This window comes from Phaethon aethereus (genome assembly GCF_964289735.1).
Source record: "Phaethon aethereus genome assembly, chromosome: 9".
Classification (NCBI taxonomy): Eukaryota; Metazoa; Chordata; class Aves; order Phaethontiformes; family Phaethontidae; genus Phaethon; species Phaethon aethereus.
In genome coordinates, this window is record NC_138585.1 from 9,203,230 (window position 1) to 9,224,847 (window position 21,618).

At 39.9% G+C, this 21,618-nt stretch overlaps 1 protein-coding gene across 1 annotated transcript in view; it reads left to right on the plus strand.

Moving 5' to 3' along the window:
* Positions 1–3,045: 3,045 nt before the first annotated feature.
* The window catches only part of ACSL3 (acyl-CoA synthetase long chain family member 3), a gene marked incomplete at its 3' end in the record, with an annotated part of 32,457 nt that continues 13,884 nt past the window's right edge, over positions 3,046–21,618 (plus strand). The window contains exons 1-5 of the mRNA XM_082003617.1: positions 3,046–3,408; positions 9,849–10,026; positions 17,161–17,270; positions 18,534–18,672; positions 20,520–20,670. Of these exons, the coding sequence (XP_081859743.1) occupies positions 3,058–3,408; positions 9,849–10,026; positions 17,161–17,270; positions 18,534–18,672; positions 20,520–20,670 (929 nt within the window). The 5' untranslated portion in view covers positions 3,046–3,057. The remainder of the gene's footprint in view (positions 3,409–9,848; positions 10,027–17,160; positions 17,271–18,533; positions 18,673–20,519; positions 20,671–21,618) is intronic.

The following is a 21,618-nucleotide window of genomic DNA, read 5'->3' on the forward strand; positions in this document are numbered from 1 at the left end:
CAAGAAGGGACTGCACTTCTCCTGCTCCCAGTTACAATGGTAATTACAATTGTAATTACAGTTAGTTAGAAGCATAGATAATCCTGTAAATATCACAGTCTGAAATCAATTGCCAAATTGTTAGACTTATCTCCTAATTATAAGATTCTAAATAAAGAAAAATGGAGTCTTATTTGGCCTTTAAGGCAAGAAAATACATTTGCAAAAGATACTTTTTTATCCTCAAAAAATTATATTTTAAGTGAAAAAATATTTTTGTATGTTTTAATTTTTAAAAGAAGCTGTATGAAGTAAATGATGTGTAATAGCCTCACTTTACTGAAGGAGGAACTGAAATAATTAGCAATTTACTCAGAGTAACAGATGAACATCAGAGTAGAGTTCTAGAGCTGGACGTTTACTTTTCTGAACCAAGGTGACATTCCAAAATATTTCCCCTTAGTCTGTCATGTTGGAGTGTTCCTTATATCCTTTCTTGCAATGCAGCCTTTATGAAATAGTGGGAATAGCACGATTTATGATTTGCAACTCAAAGCAAACATTTCCAGGTTTGGGGGTTATGTGCAAGGCTTCAGGTAAGAGAGAAGAGAGCTTCACATGAGACCTTGGCGTGGTTATTTTAGAAATGGTGGAAAAGGTTCCTTCCTTCTTCTGAGGTAGGAATAAAACTGTTGGGATAACTACAAAATCAAATGGGAAGCTGCTATTCTAGAAGGGCTCAGTGCCTCTCTAACCAAGGAAAGTTATGAAACCCAGAGAGAATATTTTTGGTCAGGCTTAACTGGTTGTCAGACAGAATTTTTGGGGGGAACAATTTTCCAGAAGGTATTAAATCAGTTGCCTTAATTTTTTCTAGTAACAGTGTTTGATTAAACTCCGTTTTTACTCTGTAGGCACAGAGAAGTTCTCCATCTTTATAAGGAGGAAAAAAAAAAGTGCCCGCCCCCCCAGTTGGGCCAGACAAAATCATAATACAACTTACAACTTCTTGAAAAATGGGTAAACTTCTATTGTGTGAGCTCTGGATTCAGCTTTAAAACATCATGTTCTATGCTGCTATCAACAACAGCATAATTTTTCTGGACAGCAGTAGCTTGTTGGCTGGTACATGATTATTTCCATTAAGTAGCCTTCAGTGGCAGCCTAAGAACATAAGTCTTTTAAACGATTACTGAATTTGCCCTTTAGCCTATTTAAGTTTTGGGTTTTTAAATTTGTCATTGCTTTTTGCCTTTGATCTGAAAATTAAAATATATATTCTTCCTTTTTTAATTTTATTTTTTTAGCTTTTTTTTTTTTTTTAGTTTTTAAATCCCTTTCTCCCTCTGCTGCTTGATCCAGTAAGTCCCTACTGTGAAGAGCTCCTGTAGTTTATTTGAATATATGTCTTTGTGTGCTTTGCAGAATAGACCTTGATGTTGCTTGGTTCCTTCAAACTGCTTGTAACGATGCAGTATTAACTATGAGGTTACAGCAGCTTGTTAGGGAAGAAGTTAGTGGTGCAGTCTTGTTGCTTGGAGTTTTAAGCAATTGTGTGGTTGAGAAAGATGGAATTAATCTCGTCCTACAAATGAAGGATATTGGGTTGATCTGTTCCCAAAAGGACCTACAAATCTAAGATTCATGAAGCAAGGTTTCTTTCCATTACTACTAAAGGATCTTATATGATTTAAACATTACTTTTTCAACTAAAATTTCTTTTCATTAGGGTTTTCAAAGTGTCAGTGAACGTAAGACAGCAGCAAAGAATAATGTGGTATTGGCACTGTATTTCATGAATGAAAATGTACTTAACTCAGAAAGAATTATCAAAGTTGTGCATCTTATGTCCGCGTCTTTATTAGTTGCTTGATTTATGGTGTTGCTTTTAAAACAGTTGTATCAATATTAACTTTGGTAAATTAACTGAGTGAAGTGTATTTATAGTTCATTTTGCTTTTATGTGCAAAATACTGATTTTTATAACTGGTACCTCATTCAGTGTTGCAGAAATTCACCTTCAGCCATTATGATGAGTGTCCCCGTTTTCCATAACTTTTTTAATTATTTTGTTAATTTTTTTGGATCTTTTGGATGGCATAATTTCTTGCCTCCACAGTAGAATACATTAGAAAGTTGCATCATTGTACTCTTTAGATATGATCAATGATGCTTTAAAAAAAGTCAAAGTGAACATCCTGGCATCATTAGGGACCCTGGAAAAAGTTACACATCTCTTCATAGCGCTGTTGCTAGGTTTTTGGGGACATTTCTAAGCCATTTTCCAGTATTCACTGAATGTTAGTTAACGCACTGTCCTGTCTATTTACATAACAAGTGTGCCAGCTGCATACTGGTTCTGAGGCTGAAATCCTGGGACTGATGGAAAGTCCCTGGGAATTAAAGAACCATCAAAGCTCCATCGCATGCAGGGCCTTCATGGAGGAGGGTTACAGCTTCCTCCTCTTATGTCGGTGTCCCGGTCTGTATGATGTTTGGAAAGCGTTTCAGCATTCCTAGTGGCTGGGGTTCCCATGTACAGGAGCGGTGGCATTACTTCTGTTCTCAGGGCTTGCGTGGGGGTTAATGGTTCACAGTCAAAGGCCGTGAAGGTTGCTAGCGGAGGCACGCATGTAGGTATTCTGATGGGGTTGGAGAGAATCTTTGAAACTGTATAATCATATAACATTCACAGATAAATACGTGCCACTCACACGTCATTTAGTTAAAAACCCAGGTCCTTAATTCCTTAGATTCTGTGTTTGAGTGTCGTAGTGTCCAAAGAAATAAAAATACTGTTAAGTACTGCAGTCTGTTAAATGGGGATGGAGGAGTTTTTCCTCGTGTATCAGTGTCTTGTTTTGCTTGTGCTAGGGGTTAAGACTTCTAGCCTAATTTCTGCATAAAAAGACCTACTGGGATATGGATTGTAATAATATGTTTGAAAATACCACCTCCCCCGCCAACAGTGGGAGTTTACCACTAACCTTTTCTTTTCTCTTTTCAGATCTCTTTGGATCCCTGTCTAATAGATCCATGTTTCTGAACTCTTCCTTGTAACCTTCACAAGCAGCCAAAATGAAGTTGAAGCATAACATCAACCCTGTTCTTCTACAGTTTATAAACTTTATAATCTTGGTGTACTCCTTTGTGACGTACATTCCGTGGTACATATTTTCAGGGTCAAGGCAGGCTATAGCAAAAGCCAAGCAGGTTAAAGCTAGACCTGTGAATAACAAGCCTGGGGGTGCATACAGATCTGTTAACAGTATACATTGCTTAGCTTCAGTTTTATATCCTGGGTGTGATACACTCGACAAAGTTTTTAAATATGCTAAAACTAAATATAAGGACAAAAAACTCTTGGGAACACGTGAAATCCTAAAAGAGGAAGATGAAATCCAGCCATCAGGAAAAGTTTTTAAGAAGGTAAGTCTTTTGCAGTCTGCCTTCATGAATTTTTTCAAAGTGTGTTTAGTTTCTTTTGCAATGCTTCTAATCCAGTAAAGCAAATTGGGGGGGGGGGGGGAAGTTTCTCTACTTAGATTAAGTAGTTGTGAAAAGAGTTAAATTATCCAATTCCCAATCTTTCATTACTCAGCCTTTAAAACAAATCTAAACCTTCTTGCATTCTTGAGTAGATGTCCTTTTTTATGATTTCAGCCAAAGAAAAAAACAAATGTGTTTTAGGTATTTGTTTTTAATATTCAGCGGATGATGAACCTGACTTTAAAGTTTTCATTTTAGGTGAATTAAAAAGAAGCCTCCTTTTGTCTTATTATGAACTATAATCAGATAAATATAGAAAAATTACTAGATGCCTATACTCAGATGTGCCCTTCTGGTAAACTTAATTGTAACTTAAGCATTTACTGTTTTGCTCTGTGAATTAAGGGCTTAAATGAAATTTTTGTTTGGAAAAGGATTGTACAGACTTTGATAGAAAAAGAAATAAATAAAAGACACTTCCTACTAATCTCCTTTAAGGTGAGCTACTTCTCTGCTAGTCTGTAATCGTGATGTGTGTGTGAGATGCAATTTCAATATAAAACTTGTTTCAAGGGAGTGACTTTTTATAGTCTTTTAAGTTCAAGCCTGTATTTTCAGTTGCTGCTTTATATTTGTTCAGAGGCATTTAAAAATGCAGTTTTGACTGAAGAAGCAAGTCAAGATACCATTAACAGGATTCGCGGATATGTGTTAAAGGTCTGCACTTCTATATTAGAAGTTGTTAACTACATGCTATAAAGACAATTTTTAGTTAAGAATAGTTTTCTTCCAGAAGAAAAATTTATCTCTTCATATACTAAAGGATTCTTTAAATGCTGTTAGTTTTAATTCTGATGTAGGAGTGTAATGTTTGAAGTAGGATTTGGTTAATATCACATGGCAAAGTTTAGTTCTGTTAAAATCTTTATAGAAGCTTTAATTGTTAGTGAAATTTCCTGCCAGCTATGGAGTTAATTTTTCAGTGTGAAGAAAATGCTGGGAGAAACTGGTACATAAAATCTCTCTTTGGTGCATGTTTTGCTGCCTCATTGCCCTACAAAGAAACAGAAAGTTCATGTTGTACAAAGTGGGCTTCTGAGCACAAATCAGAATTTTGGCTGCCCGTGTTCTGTGCTCTTGGTTTTTAAACATAATTAGTAATGTAAGACTTAAGAACTTAGGAGTTTTAGCCTTTTCCATTATGCAAGCAAAGTGTTCTGAATATTGGAAAGCTGAAGAATGTTAGTGTTGACCTACTTAAATTACTTATTTCTAAGTATTTAGACTTTGAAATTACTTAAGTTAGATAATTTTGTCTAAGCTTGACACAACAGTTCATTATGGTCGATTGCCATACTTGCCCTTGTCTTACTTTGTTCCAAGTTGTGGCATTATCACATAATTCTACTTTTCAGGGTTCTTTCCCATTAGGGAATACAGTGTTTCTTAATACCATATTGCATGCTTTAGCAAGCGAGGAAAATTTCGGAAGATACTTTGTTGATTCTAAATGTCAGGATTCTTTTCCTTTGATTTTTTTTTTTTTTTTTTTTTTTTTGGGTCTTTTATACCATGCATCTTTTTATTGCCCGGTTCACTTTAGTAAAGGCAGGTTGTTGAGGTTTATTTGGTGCAACTTTTGGAAAAGGTGCATGACAATTTTAATTCGTAGATATAATACATATAATTTCTGTACCTTACAGGAGTTGCAAAACCTGTCAATTATTTTTTCCCTTTCAGAAATTGAACACAGTGGGTAGGAATGATTGATGCATTTTTCTGAGGTCATCTGCAAGTCAGGGGCAGATCTGAATGTAGCTCGTGGGTCTGTGTGCTGAGTTGCATTACCTTTTAGAAGATGTCTTGCTGTGTAAATTGCAGTGGGATAGATTAGCCTGTGTACTGGTTCATTCATGGCCTCAAGTTGCACCAGGGGAGGTTTAGACTAGATATTAGGAAAAATTTCTTCACCGAGAGAGTGGCCAAGCATTGGCACAGGCTGCTCAGGGAGGTGGTGGAGTCACCATCACTGGAAATGTTAAAAAAAAAAATGTGGACGTGGCACTTCAGGACATGGTTTAGTGGGCATGGTGGTGTTGGGTTGATGGTTGGACTTGATGATCTTAAAGGTCTTTTCCAACCTTAATGATTCTGTGATTAATGGGGTAAATAAATATCTCAAAAACATAACATACTAAGCTTCTGATTCTTAGGAGAACTAACTGTTGAAATTATTTAAAGCTATTTAACATTTAAAAATATTTAACATCATTAAGATCATATAATACATTAATTTATTCTGAGAACAATGGTATCCCAGATAATCTGTAACTTCTTGAATTGTTACATCATACTGTTCAAAAGATTTACTTGTTCCTGTGTAGTTGCCAAAGTAGCAGAAATTAATAGATGTTAGTAAAATATAAATACTTGTTGCTTCTCACTTTGTTGCATTTTATAATATTTCATATGTAGTTTGTTTTTCTGTTTCCTTCCGTAGTGTCCTTTAATACATGGACAGCATACCTAATATTAATTTCATAAAATATGTATTTAAGTCAGGATGAAATAATGTTGAAAATAGTTCAGAGATTAAGATGTAATTAATTGGAAAAATTAATTTAAGCAGAGCTTAAATTCTATGATGCCCAAAAGATGAACTTCATTCTGCTGGTTGATTATTTTGTCATCTTAGTTATAGGTTATATTGTCATCTGCTTGCTTTTATGTATGTTGGTATATGGATTTTGCTTAGTGTGTGTGTGTTCTTTTGGTTGTTTTTGGCGGGGTGGTTGTTTTGGGGGGGTTGGTTGTTTTGGGGGTTGTTGCAAACTATTACTGTTCACAGTAATTTGCAGGAAGGAACTTGCCATGCCAAGTCATTGAGTAGTACAAGAGTAGCTTATGATGTTGAAAAGCATAGGGTGCTATCTAAATAATATTTTAGGGTGGGGTTTTCAGAAGTCTTCAGCTGCAATCCATGCTTTCGTGTGAAAAAGGCCAAAAATGGATATTTCAAATAACCTCCTTTGTATTATTTTTAATATACTTTCTACAAGGAAACATACGTAATTCGTGAACACAGGTTTCCAAATTGTAGTCAAGGTTCTTCAGACCTTATAAGCTACTTTTAGGAAGACCTTGAAAGGTAACAGGTCAGGTAGTTTAATGACTCCGTGTGTGCCTGCAGCTTTTTTGCGAACATTTTATGACACCTTCACACTAAAAAAATTAAATATGGTTGCCCTAAAATCCAGATTAAAGAAATGCTCACTGTGGAGCTAGTATTTAGTCTCTGTACTTAGCTGGATTTCCAAATACTAATACAGTACTAGTATTTAATAATATTTTCCAACGCATTAAATAGATAACTCAAGTATTTTTAATAACTTGCAGGTGAAGTGTGTTTAAAAGCTGCTGCACTAGAGGGCAGCATTTTTCTATTTAATGTAGTATTTCGAAGTAAAGTTCAGAGGTGCTGTCTTCTGAGTTAGTGTTTGGTTTCATGTGTCTGTTTAATCAATTCTCAATGATCTTGACTTCTTGGGCCCTCCTCTTGCAAAGTTACTTTCTTTAGACGTGTAAGTAGTTCTCTAGCAGAAAAAAGTTCTGGAAGTTGTAGAATTAAATGCTTGTGAACATTTAAAACATTATGGCACTTAACATCAGTCTTAGCAGCTGTTTACGGTAGAAACTGTGCATTGGAAAATATTAGCGAAAGCTACTCGGGGAAGGGCCGAGAAGGGAGGTGGATTTGGAGACATACTCGAACATAAGGAGTGTGTTTGCTCTGTGCCCTGCAAAAGGAGCACATGGGGAAATGCAGAAGGAAGGGACATACAGACAGAGGCCGTGTATTAATATGTCATAGAGAGGGAACAGAGAAGAAATGCTGGGCATGGGGAGGAAGGGAGCATGGGAATTTAAATAGGTGGAAGGCAGTAGGAAAAGTAAAACTCAAGAAAGCTTCATTGAAAAAGGTCTTCTCATCTGTTTTCACATGTCGGTGTTCTTCAGAAATATAACTGTTCCTATATATGGAAAAGTAACTATAACAGTGCTGTACTTCCTTTCTGTGGATTTTTAACCTTTTAAAAAAGGAAAACATCAATGAGGCATCCTTTTGCTACTTTATATCAAACTTGTTTAAACAGTGAGGATAAATTATTTAGGAGAATAAAAAAGGAAAAAATCAGAATCAGAAGTGTTACTTGGAAAAATCCGTTTTTGACCCTTTAATGATGTATTATTTCAATGGTGAGAAGTACCAAAACCTGTTCATTTACAGGTTGGTGGACTTAACAGAAACAGTAACAAGAATCTGCATGTATTTCTTGGCCTAATTACTTGAGAGCAGCATCCCTGAGGCCATGCTGTCGGCAGAGTATAACGGTGGAAAGGGTCTCCCCGGTTCATTCCTGTGAATTATTTCAACCGATGAGCTTGGCAGGAATTTCCATATCTGCCAGAAAGACTGCATGTGGGGGAACAATCTCCCGAATTGGAATTTAAATGCCAAATTACTGAAATTTGGATGGACAGGAAGAGCTGCACTATTTTCTTTGGAAGCAGTGAAAGTTTTCCACACCAGAAATATCTTGGTGCGTCGAAACCGAAAGGAGCTGTCAGGTCCTTCGCCCTGGGGGGCTGTAGCTGCGAGTGCAGGGAGCGGGTGAGCCCTCTGCCCCGCAGCGCTGCCGATGTGCTCAGGCATCAGTTCTACTGTCATCCTCTCGCCCGTCACAGCAGAGAAGTTCAGTGTCATCTTTCTCCTCCTGTAAGGTTTTTGGCTCTTACACTGCGTATTTGCCAGTGAAGCTGAGTTTCTGTAAACAAACCAGGAAAACCTGAGCAGATGCTTGTGTTAGAAATGCTTATTTTCTGGTGAAATTGCTAAGTATTGTTATTGTCGGCAAGTATTGTTTTCTGTGTTTGATAAATCATATTTACCCATGAAGACATTTGTGAAATTTCCAAGCAGCTGTGTATATACCTGTCCCAAGTTAAAAGGTTTTGTCCTGCAAAACAAGTAGGTTAATGAGCAATGTACAGTAGCAGGTACAACTCAGTTACCCAATAGTAACCTTCTGCAGTTTGAAAAAGTGTTTTGATAAATCTATTAGATTTTATTTTCTATTAGAGTTTGAGAGATATTTTAAAATTAATTTTATTAAGGAGGTGGATGTGGGAATACAGACTCATTAGAAACGTTACATGACAAGAAGTTGTTAGATTTTACAGCCCACAAGTTGGAAATTTATTTAAAGTTGATAAATGAAATCTGGAAAACAGAATTGGAGGGAGGAGGGAGAAGTTTGCTCTTCTAGCTTTTTATTTTGTCATTTGCTTGCATTTATTACTAATGCTATGTAGCCAAAGGAAATGTGCGAAACACCTGACTAAGAAAAAATAGTTTTCAAAATTGTCAAGGTGCTTGTATAACGAGGCAGGTAAAGTATAATAATTTGAGTCTGGATTTTCAGTGCAAAGCATCTTCTTAGTACTCTATCTGTATATGAAAATTTCTAGAATGTCATCAAAGAGATTACCTCACTCGGTGAGAAAATAGCACTGTAAGGTGCAAGTGTGTGCATAGAAATCTATGATAGATAGTGAGCTCTAAATTCAAGTCCAATTTTACTGTGCACCAGCTTTCCCATATAGAAGAAAAACGAGATTGCTTAACTTTTTCCACATGACTTTTCAGTACTGAGATTTGCCGGTAATTTCCAGTCCAATCTTCTGTCCCACTTCTGTTTAGCAGAAAAAAGGGCAAAAAGATTACTCTTCTTCTCCCTGACATTTGTTTTGGAACAAACGAAGAGAAGGGGATTTCACAATTTCTGAGGGCCCATTGATATACTGCTTTCTGGAGTCCAGTGCCCTCTTGCCCTGCACCTCACCCTTTTTTTTTTTTTAGTAAGAACTAACACTTAAGTATTGTATTTGTATAGGAGAATCCTAGCCCAAATATCCACGAAAGCAAATATAGAGTATGTATTGTACTAGCTAATGCTTGTCACCCTTTATTTAAAATAAAACAAACCTTTGTAAAAGTCTGAAGGCGTATGGGTCAGATAACCACGGCCTTTTGGAGGGCTTCTGAAGCTACAAAATACGGTGGGAATCATGTGCTTTCTTACTGTGAAAACAGAAACTGAGGTGATACCATGCGTGGAGATGTTACAGCATTTGTGTTGGAACTTCCACAGTCATCGTAGTTTTTGGCAAGAATATTATTCGTTATCTTGCATAAACTGCTTTTAGAATTTAAGCAACTTTTACTTCAAACATATGTGGTTTCTTCACATGGATAAAGATGTAGTAGGACATGTGTTAAGGATTTTCATTTTCTAAATTGAATTTATTATTCTTATTAGGTCATCCTTGGCAAGTACACCTGGCTTTCATATGAAGATGTATACATTAAAGCTGTTAATTTTGGAAATGGCTTAGCAGTGTTGGGTCAGCAACCAAAGACTAACATTGCTATCTTTTGTGAGACTAGAGCTGAGTGGATGATTGCAGCACAGGCCTGCTTTATGTGCAACTACCAGCGTAAGTATGCGTCTTTCCTAAAATATTTATGTCTCTTGATCTTACAACACAATCTGAAACCAAACCTTTCCCTTCACTTTACACACTAAGAAAACTTCATACAAAGTTTATGCAGAGTGTTTTAAAACTGCAAATAAAAAGTACTGCATAAGGTAGAGACTGTGCACTTTGTAGTGTTTTGCCTTACTGGATGGAGAAATGTGTATCTGTTTGCAGCTGGAGTATGTTTTCAGTAAGTAGGTCTTGCTCAATGAATTTGTGAGGGGGTTATTTTCTCCTAATCTCAAATCAGTATGATTCCCAAGTTTCTAAAAACAAACAAACAAAAGTCACGCATGAATTCGTTGACTCAGTTTCAGGAGTTCACTTCAAACCTTCCTCTGTGCCTGTAAGCTTTAAGTAGATATTTTGTCAACTCTTCAGTTGTGATTTTGGTTAGAATTTATCATGTTATCTCTAAAAAGCGAAAAGGAATGAATAAGTCCTGAACTTATTTTGGGCAGCTCTTTGGAATTAAAAAGTTGCTTAGTAACTTAACTCCTTTACCAAACTGTAAATTAACTTAAACCTTAGGCTTAGCCTGATAGATTTTTCATTATTATACTTTTCTTTCTTCTCTCTGCCTCTTGACTTTCTCATAGTCCATTGCATGTCATATAGTACATCGTATTAAGTCATGTACAGAGCCACAGCTGTGTCCAAGGTACATCTCTGCCGCAGTGGAAAACCTGCTGTATACCCTAACCTAGTCTGAGCCTAGGCACAAGGATATACACGGGAGCTCTAGGCCCATTTTTCTTCCAGAGAACTGTATTGAGTGCTGATGTCAACTTGGTATAGGGGTTGCTTTCAAATGTCTGTTTCATCATTACTCCTTAGTATGTCATTCATCTAACTGTAAGCCCAGCCTGACTAGGTTCATAAAATCATAGAATCTTTGGGTTGAAAGGGACCTTTAAAGGTCATCTAGTCCAATCCTCTGCAATGAGCAGGAACATACTCGGCTCGATTGGGTTGCTCAGAGCCCCGTCCAACCTGACCTGCAATGTTTCCAGGCGTGGGGAGTCTGCTACTTCTCTGGGCAACTGTTCCAGTGTTTTACCACCCTCACTGTAGAAATTTCTTCCTTATATCTCGTCTAAATCTACACCCTTTGAGTTTAAAACCATTACCTATCACAACAGGCCCTGCTAAAAAGTCTGTCCCCATCTTTCTTCTAAGCCTCCTTTAAGTACTGAAAGGCTGTGATGTTCTCAGAGGGACATTTCTTATTTTCCCCACACGTCACTCTAGAAGCTGCTGTTCCTTACAGGCTTTGGCCTCTTCTCTGCCACATTTACCCTCCTTCAATAAGAGATGGGCTATAAAAGCCAGATGTGCAGAAATTCCTGGTGTACTACCTACCTACATGAAAGATGTATATCAGTTAGACTATTTTCAGATTCTGGAAGCAAGCCTAACAAGAAAATTGTATCTTAAATGGTCCCTCTCTGCTCTAAGCATCAGGTTTCAGTTTGAGAAGCCATGCATTCATGAGTATATAACAGTTTTCATTTAAATAAGTCTTTACTGTGGGTCTCTGGTCATTTTGTGTCTACACCTATGCTGTAGTAGTCTCAGTTTTAAGGGTGGGGTTGATTACAAGATGTACTGCCCTAGCCCATACCATTTCAAAATGAGCCTGCTTGCTTTGTATGAGGACTGGCTCTGGGGGCAAGGAGAGAGTGGATGTTGTATACTGTGACTTCAGCAAGGCCTTTGACGTGGTTTCCCGTGGCATCTGTACATCCAAACCATTTAGACAGAGACTGGGTAAGTAGCTGGTAGGATGGATGGAAAATTCATTGGTCCACTGGCTGAAAGGATTGTGATCAGCAGGACAAAGTTAGCTGCCAGCCCTTGGGGACTGATACTGAGTCCAGTACGGTTTAATGGCTTTACTGAAGATCTGGATGATGGGACAGAGTGTAAACACAGCAGGTCACAGACTGTAGCAAGTTGGTGGGAGCAGCCAGTACACTGGCTGATGTTCAGAGTGGCCTGTCAGCTGGAAAAGTGGGCTGTTGGGAACCTCATGGAGTTCAACGAAGGCAGTTACAACTTCCTGTGTGTGTGCTGGAATAACCTCATGCACCAGTATAGGCTGGGGGACAGCTGGATAGAGAGCAGCTTTGCAGAAAAGGACCTGGTTGTCCTGGTGGATAGTGAGTCAACCAGGAGTACACAGCGCCTTCTTGCAGTGAAGGCCAACAGCATCCTGGCTGATAGTAGCATAAGTGTAGTAGGTAGGTCCAGGGAGGTGGTCCTTCTCCCTCCCTTTGGATGCTGGTGAGACCACATCTAGAGTACTGTGTCCAGTTTTCGGCTTCCCAGTAGAAAAGACGACCTTGACGTACTGCAGTGAGTCCAGTGGTGGGCTGCCAAGATGCTGAATGGGTTGGAGAACGTGACATACGAGAAGAGGCTAATAGAATGGAGTCTGTTCAGCATTAAAATGCGTGAGTTGAGATCTTGTTGCTGTCTAAAGCTATCTAGTGGGAGCGTACAGAGAGGATGAAGCCAGAGTCTGCTCAAAGATGTGTTTAGGTAAGACTGCACGCAACAGGCACAAGTTGAAACACAGGGAAATTTGATTAGATAATTAGGACAAACATCTTTGTTGTGACGGTGTTTAAATACCAGCTAAAACCAGACTGGCCATGGTCCTGAGCACTCTGCTCTAATGAACTGTTTTGTGCAGGTGATCTTCCCAGGTGCCTTCCAGCCTAGACTCAGTGATATTTTTGGTACTTTCTTCAGTGACTGACTGCAGCTAACTTGCCTGCCAGTGCAGACATCTGCACAGGCTGTTCTCAGTGAGATGTGTTGCTTTTAAGCTAAATGTCTCATAATACACTGTCAGTTCCCTTTTATCACTTCTGGGATCTGTTAGATTCCTAGTGACTATCCTGGGAATAAAATGCAAGTCTAGTATCAATATTTTTTTCTTTGTAAGTGAAGTACACTTAGAAATCCTAGGAAGATTTTGTAATTTGAGGGGAAAAAAAAAAAGTCTGAGATAGTGGATGGATGTCGTGTGTAGAATGGTATGCGTGTGTTTTTGGTTTTGTTGGATTAATGTTTTAAATTCCCTTACTGAGACGTGCTTCGGCACACTGTCTGACATGGTATTTAGCATCGAAGCCGTATGTCATCTTACGTGAACTTGGCTGACTTGGTGTTGGCAGATGATCATAATTATCATGCAGTATTCACGTAGTCGGTTTGCTGAATGAGTTATAAAATTCAGATGATGCTGAAGTAGTAGTGTGGCAAGACATTGCTAAATGACTTATATTAGCATTTTTCAGTTTACAAGTTTCACAACAGCTAACTGCTCTGGTAGTGTTGTGACATTCTTTCCGAATGTGAAATTTATTAAAACTGATGGTATATGCCCGGAACTGATGCCAAGAGAGCAGGTTCATCTGCTTCATACATAGTGTTGGAGAGAATGCCTTTTGTACTACGGAATTAAAATGGGGAGAGTAATTTTTATGTCATGGATTACTTGCAAAAACAAATGGTTTTATGATTAGAAATACTTGCTTCATTGTGTGAAGCTGTCTAACTCTTGTATTTGCAGGAAGTAGAATGGGATTGCTAGTTCAAAAATGAAAAAAAAAGTACGAACACAAAATCAGATTTTCTTCCAAAGTACCTTCTCTTCATCTGTGTGGAGAGCTTTTCACCAGTGTGGGGAGGTAAAACACCTGAGTATATAACCAAATAATGAAATAAATAGGAAAGGCTATGTTTCATTTTTCAATCATGCCTTCCTGAAGCTTGAGCAGAACTGGTTTTGTCAGAATTGGTTTGGCTGGAGCCTTTAAAGGTATATACTCTGCCTTTTTATTTTTTATGTATGATGAATGCTGAAATAGTCAGTTTAACATTTTAGTAACATTGAAATAAATGGTAAAAGTTCTATTTGTTTCTTTAGGGCAAGGCTTTGTTCTTGTATATTAGCTGGCAAATTTAGTGGTGTTGAGATTTTTCTTTTTGTCAGACTTTTAGAGCAATATTCCTAGCAGAAGTCCAGATACCAAAGATTCACTTGTACTGTTGCGTGTGTAAAGATGAACACAAAAGGTATATTCTCAGTATGTCTTCAGGAGAAAAAGGAGAGGAAAAAAATTATCTGCGCTTTCAGATTTGCCTGAAAAAGTTTCAGGTGCCAGTGTAGAGAAATGAGAATCTCACAGGTTGGAGTCCTTGCTCAGGTTTTTTTTCTCTCCGTGACATCAGTACACCATCATATAAATGCTGTTTCTCTCTTTCTCTTCGGCTCTGCCATATAGGTCTAAGTTGTCTTTGATGTACTTATTTGTAGAGGAGTAATTAACTACATAAATGGTTATTTCAGATACTATACTTTTCTATCTGGGCGGTGTGTCGTGTCGGGTGTGCTTGCTGGCTCGGGGAAGCTGAATTTCTGCTAGATGTTTATATAACAGGGGTCACTGCAGTAAGTAGAGAGAGCCCGTGGGAACTAGTAGAGGCACTCTGCTGGACTTTGCTCCCACCAAATTAAAGAAAACACAGTGCATGTGCATTTGCCCTGCAACAGTTCTGAACTATGATGGACTGTTTTAACAAGGAAAAAATAAGTAGAGGTCAACTATTTACTTTTCTGTGTAAGAAAACTGCTTTTGAGTTCTTCCTTTGTATGCTGCACAGGGTTAGTAACTCCTTAGATTTCAAATCTTAGAGTACAACAGATTTTGATTTTTTTTTGTTGTTGTTTTGTTTTGCTGCAGTGAACATAGTATAGCTACAGCCCTAACGTACAATGAGGTGTCTTGTTTTAGTAATTATGTTTTTTAAATATTCAGCTAAATCCAGACTAAAGTACAAAAGAAATTCAGATACCTAATGTGACAAAACTTCCAGCACTGATGTTGTAATTATTGACTGTATTGATTGACCTTACAAATTTTTTGAGATGCCCCTGTTTAGCATTCAGCTTGGAAAACAGAAATTTTGTATTTTTTTTGAGAGCAATATCTCTCTTCCTTGTTGAGCTGCCTTTTTCTTCCCCAGTCTCTTCCTGTCTTTTCTCATAAAAATGGCAGGAGATTAAATATAATATTAAAATTGTTAATATGAAATAATGGCAGTTTAACACTCCTATTGCTAAAAAGCCATCCTTAAATACAGGACATAGTGTTTCTAACAGTCAGTTTCCTAAATATTTTCTTTCCTTGTGTGGTGGGTTGACCCTGGCTGGACACCAGGTACCCACCAAAGCTGCTCCATCACTCCCCGCCTCAGCTGGATGGGGGAGAGAAAATGTAACGAAAGGCTCGTGGAGATGTCAGTACTTTGATTTGATTGGCAATAAATTAGATTCATTTTTCCCCAAGTTGAGTCTGTTTTGCCCATGACAGTAATTGCCGAGTGATCTCCCTGTCCTTATCTCAATAAGGAGAATTATTACCAATCAAATCAGAGTAGGATAATGTGTGATAAATGGAAACTTACAACCCCTTCCCCCCCTCCTCTCCCTTCTTCCCGGGCTCAATTTCACTCCCCATTTCTCTCCCTCCTCCCCGCCAGCGGTGCAGGGGGACGGGGAATGGAGGTTGTGGTCAGTTCGTCACAGGTTGTCTCTGCCGCTCCTTCCTCCTCAGGGGAGGACGCCTCACCCTCTGCCCTTCTCCAGTGTGGGGTCCCTCCCACGGGAGACCGTCCTCCACGGGCTTCTCCAACATGAGTCCTTCCCAAGGGCTGCAGTTCTTCACCAACTGCTCCAGCCTGGACCCCCCACGGGTGCCGTCCTTCAGGAACAGGCTGCTCCAGCCTGGGTCCCCCCACGGGTGCCGTCCTTCAGGAACTGGCTGCTCCAGCCTGGGTCCCCCCACGGGTGCCGTCCTTCAGGAACTGGCTGCTCCAGCCTGGGTCCCTTCCACAGGGTCCCAGGTCCTGCCAGCAAACCTGCTCCAGCCGGGGCTCCTCTCTCTCCCCACGGGCCCACAGGCCCTGCCAGGAGCCGGCCCCAGCACGGGCTGCCCACGGGGTCACGGCCTCCTTCGGGCATCCCCCTGCTCCGGCGTGGGACCCTCCCTGGGTGCGGGTGCAGATCTGCTCCCCTGTGGAGCTCCATGGCCGCAGGGGCACAGCCGGCCTCCCCGGGGGCTTCCCCGGGGGCTGCTGGGGACCCTCTGCCCCAGCGCCTGGAGCCCTTCCTGCTCTGGGCTGGGGGTCTGCAGGGCTGCTTTTCTCACATGTTCTCACTCCTTTTCCCAGCTGAAGTTGCCATTGCCCAGTTTTTTCCCTCCTTCTTAACTATGTTCTCCCGGAGGCGTGACCACCATTGCTAATGGGCTTGACTTCGGCCAGCGGCAGATCCGTCTTGGAGCCGGCCAGCACTGGCTCTGTCAGACACGGGAAGGTTCTAGCAGCTTCTCACAGAATCCACCCCTGCAGCCCCTCCACTACCAAAACCTTCCCACACAAACCCAGTACACGTTGCTGTTCTGTTCTCATGATGTCAGTTCAATGTCTAATGATCATGGCGATTAAACCTTGATTATGTTGTTTTAAATAGGAGAATATTATAGTCACAGATTTATTACTGAGTGTGAGAATTAATCTGTTGAAGATATATTACAATGTTATAATAATAATTTCTTATTAGCAGTCAATTGTAAAAGGCTAGTAACAGAGCACGTGGATTCTGAAAAGAGAAGTCATGTAAACCAAAGCTGTTTCTTTCCTGTGCACAAGGGAGCTGTTAAACAGCGTACTAAACTGAGAACAGATCCCTACTTTTGAAGTGGTAAAACTCACGAAGGTACAAGAGTGGATCTGGAAGAGAATTACGTAGGGTAATGTGGTTTTGGTACCTGTAGGTGAGACCTTGAAAAATGGTGAACGGTCACATGAACGGTGGTTGTTCTTTATTCCTTCTGGAAGTAACTGAAAATGATGCTGTGAAGCATGAAGCTATATCACCTTTATGTTAGTTGACAAATATTTTTACTGTGTTGCCTGACTTAGAATATGTTAATCTCAGCCCTTTATTGTAAACTATACTTGAAAGTGTAACACAGATACTCAGCACTTTTTTTTTCCCCCCATTTTCTGTTTCAGTTGTTACACTGTATGCTACTCTGGGAGGCCCAGCAATAGTACATGGGCTGAATGAAACAGAGGTGACCACCATCATTACTAGTAAAGAATTGATGCAAACAAAATTGAAGGTCAGTAAACTGTTCTTTGTCTATCTCTTCCCAGTGTATCTGTTCATTATTGTTAACAAAGGCCTGGTTCCATTGTATGCAACAATGATTTATTGCCTTTCTGTAGGGCAGACACTTATTTTAGAATAAGGTCTATGTATCTTGTCTTCATGGACAGAAAAAACTGTAGTTAGCCTTCAGTGGGATTTAGGCTCCTCAATCACTTTGGAGAACAGGATGAGCAATTTGTGCTATTGAAGAGCTGCAGTGCTGCCTGGACAACACCTTTACAAGAAACTGCTATGGTTTCTGGGTGGATTTAGTGCCTATAAATTTAACAGTTGAAGCAAATGGGAAGAACAGAAAAACGTATGAACTGTATATGATTAGCTAAATCTTATCATCCTCCTGATTTATTGTTGGATATTTTCCCAGCAGAGAATGGCTCTTAAATCTAAAGATGGGCGCTTGAAGAGTTAGAGCTGTTTTCCAGTGCAGGGAGGGAAGCTTTTTAAACATTAGTACAGTCAAAAAACTTTCTTGACTACTTGACGCAGATCAAATAAGCAAGTGGAACAACTAATCTGCATGAGTTCCATCATCATGTGTTTTGGGGGAACTAGGCCTTTCACATACAGGAATTCTTTTAATTAAAAACTGTGCACTGTTGCTGAATTTTGAATGAGAATTCCTCAAAACTTTAAGTTACTGGAATGACAGTGTACATACAACGCACATTTGCTTCAGCTTGTAGTATGAGAATGAATTTCTTCTAATGATCTCTTCTTCCACTGGAACACTGATAAATGCTTTAGAACTCACATTTTGCCTGAAATGCTTAATTAATGCTTAAGCCATATTTTTGCTAGCTGTTGCGTATTTTAAATAGTATAGTAAACAAGGAGCAACATAAGGTTTACTGTGAGCTCAGTGTTGCTAGTTTTTCTCAGTGTTTTATGCGAGTGGAAAGTCAATTATCTCTACAAATCATTGCAGTCTTATTTGTGGGCTTTTCTTGAAATAAGACCCAGATCAGTAAATGGTTGGAAAAGTTTCTGGACTTGTAAGTGGAAAGTTCAATCAGTCCTGCAAGTCTAAATGTGGAAAGTTTTAAGCTTTGCAATTGTTTGAGCTAGACGAGTTTATCCTCTGATATTTTAAATCCTTGTGTATTTTATATCAATGCTTTTTTTAATGTATACAGTAGATAGTTGGGTGGGTTTTTTTTCTTCTTGTTGGCACAGACCTCATGTTTGATTTCTGAACACACGTTCATTTCCGCAGGAAATTGTTTCTCAAGTTCCACTGCTGCGACATATTATTACAGTGGACGGCAAACCAACAACATGGTCAGAGTTTCCCAAGGGTGTCATTGTTCACACTATGGCTTCTGTGCAAGCTATGGGCGCCAAGGCAGATACTGGTAGGTTATCTCTTCTTTCTATTTGGATTGCCTCATTTGTTGTCCTACTTTTGACCCTGTTGAGTAAACTTGGGGAAATTGTAGATCTCAAAGTTGTGCAGTGATTAACCTTTTATCATCTGTTTTATTCTTTAAATAAAATCTGTGGGTTTTCTTTGGTTTGGTTGTGGTTGGATTTTGGGGGTGTGGGCGGGTGTTTTGTTTTGTTTTTCCACAGAGTAGGGTAAAATGCTTTTAATAAAAACTGTCTTCTTCACAACCAAGTGTCCCATGTTGAAGAATAATTTTTAGGATAAGCATTTAGGCCAGGATAGAAACTTAGAAAGCATTCTTATGATCAGACATATTAAAACCAGGTTATTCAGAGCGCACGAAGGAAAGTATTGTACATTTTATAGTAAAAGACAGCAGTAATTTGCTACCATTAAGTTTTGTTAAATTCACAAAGAACAAAATGTAAAATAGCTGTTTAAATCTCATAGAACTTGGTGACTTTTATTGAACTTCTGAAAGTATCAATCCAGTATGTAAATTTCTTAAAATCTATTTCCAATCTCTGTAATATTTTTAGAATTAGAATTCAGAATTTCAAAAGGTGTCTAACTCATAAGAAATTGTTATTCTGGGCTCTGAAGAGTTGTTAAACCTAGCATCTTAAGATTTCATTTATATTCAGCAGTTGCTTTCTTCTGTTCTTACTCTTTGTGTTTTCAGAATCTTTTAGCTGCTGAAGGCACATGAATGCTGGATTGAATTTTGTTTTAGGAGTAGGATGGGTGGTTAATCTATCTGCTGTTGATGTTCAGGGGAATGGCAGGTTTCCTCCCAACATCATGACCTCGCAATTTCTTTAAAAGATGCTTTTTCCTTTCTGATGTACCAGTTTTATGTACTACTAAAACCGTTTCAGACAACACCAACAGAAAAAATTATGGCTGTAATTCATTAGCTCCTTGAGATTTGTTAATCTATGTGCTAATCAGGTGTCTAATTCTCCTTTCTTCAGACTTTTAAATATGACATATTGTACGCTATAGTAAAGGAACATTATCTTTGTTGAGTTAACCATTCATAAATTGCAGAATACTGCAATGAATTGTTTATGGTCAAGCATGTTCAATTAATATTATATCAAGAAAATGAGCTGCTGCTTATGTATTTTTCATCATACAGGATCGACAGGATTCAGTGAGTGGGAAATCATTAAATATGCTTTCACTCTTCTCATTCAGCGTGTATGTTAAGCCGCATGTATTGTGCACTATGCTGCAGTTTTTCCTCTGAATAAACACAATTGTTTCTGTATTTTCTTGCTCTCAGTGCAAGTATTTTAAAAACACTTTAATCCTATTAAAGCTATTGGACTTCCTTTAAATACTTGTAGAAATGAGAGCTCGTGTTGTCTCAGCAGCGCCGTGCTGCAGGTGCTGCACATGGGGCGGTGCGGTGTTCTGCGGCCAGGCAGTGCGTGAGGAAGTGCCTTTGCAAAGGGGGGGTTGAGCCTGCAGCAGGGTGGAACCAGTGCAGCACACCTTCCCAGGGCTGTGGGGCTCGGTGGCGTTTTGGGGAAACCGCAGCTCTGCCCGTTTTTCTCTCCGCTGCAGGAATATGGGAAACGTAATAGAAAAAGTGTCGTCGTGGTAGAGTAGGGTAATCATTGAAAGTATTGCACAGCTTACACAAAGAAGTCCCTACTCTTTGTGAAGGCGCTTAAGCTTGACCACAACCTTTTTAACTGAAAGCAGTGTTACGTTGGAATGACTGCTGGACTGGGTTAGTGTATTAGCTCTCCCAGTCTGATAGGCTTTCCACACATGATACATTCTCTTTCTCAACACAACTTACAGGAAACAAACAGCAGGCCAGGCCTGTGCCCTCGGATATCGCCGTGATCATGTACACGAGTGGATCCACAGGAGTTCCCAAAGGAGTTATGATCTCCCATTGCAACATAATTGCTGGGATAACTGGAATGGCTGAGAGGATTCCAAATCTGGGGTACGTACCAACAGTTGCTTACCTGCAAATAAAGAAGTCATGTTGCTGCATGTGATTTTTAGATTAATCGCTGTGTAAAATATTAAGCGTTTTATATTGCTTTGTCTGTGACACATCATACTACGCACTTATGTCTGAGCATCTTCCAGTACCCCATTAAATGGCATGAATACTTCATGTGCTGTTTGTTCTGTGGTGGGTTGATCCTGGCTGGACATCAGGTGCCCACCGAAGCTGCTCTAACCCTCCCGTCCTCAGCTGGACGGGGAGAGAAAATGTAACGAAAGGCTCGTAAATTGAGGTAAGGACAGGGAGATCACTTGGCGACTACTGTCACGGGCAAACCAGACTGGATGTGGGGTAAAAATTAATCTAATTTATTACCGATCAAAGTAGAATAATGCAAAATGAAATGGAATCTTAAAACCCCTTCCCCCCCCTCCTCTCCCTTCTCCTGGGCTCAGTTTCACTCCTGAATTCTCTACCTTCTCCTTGCCAGCGGCGCAGGGGGACAGGGAATGGCGGTTGCAGTCAGTTCATCACAGGTTATCTCTGCTGCCCCTTCCTCCTTAGGGGGAGGACTCTTCACCCTCTGCCCTGCTCCAGCGTGGGGTCCTTCTGCCGTCCTTCAGGAACTGGCTGCTCCAGCCTGGGTCCCTTCCACAGGGTCCCAGGTCCTGCCAGCAAACCTGCTCCAGCCGGGGCTCCTCTCTCTCCCCACGGGGCCACAGGCCCTGCCAGGAGTCGGCCCCAGCACGGGCTGCCCACGGGGTCACGGCCTCCTTCGGGCATCCCCCTGCTCCGGCGTGGGGCCCTCCCCGGGTGCGGGTGCAGATCTGCTCCCCCGTGGAGCTCCATGGCCGCAGGGGCACAGCCGGCCTCCCCGGGGGCTTCCCCGGGGGCTGCCGGGGACCCTCTGCTCTGGTGCCTGGAACCCTCCTGCCCCTC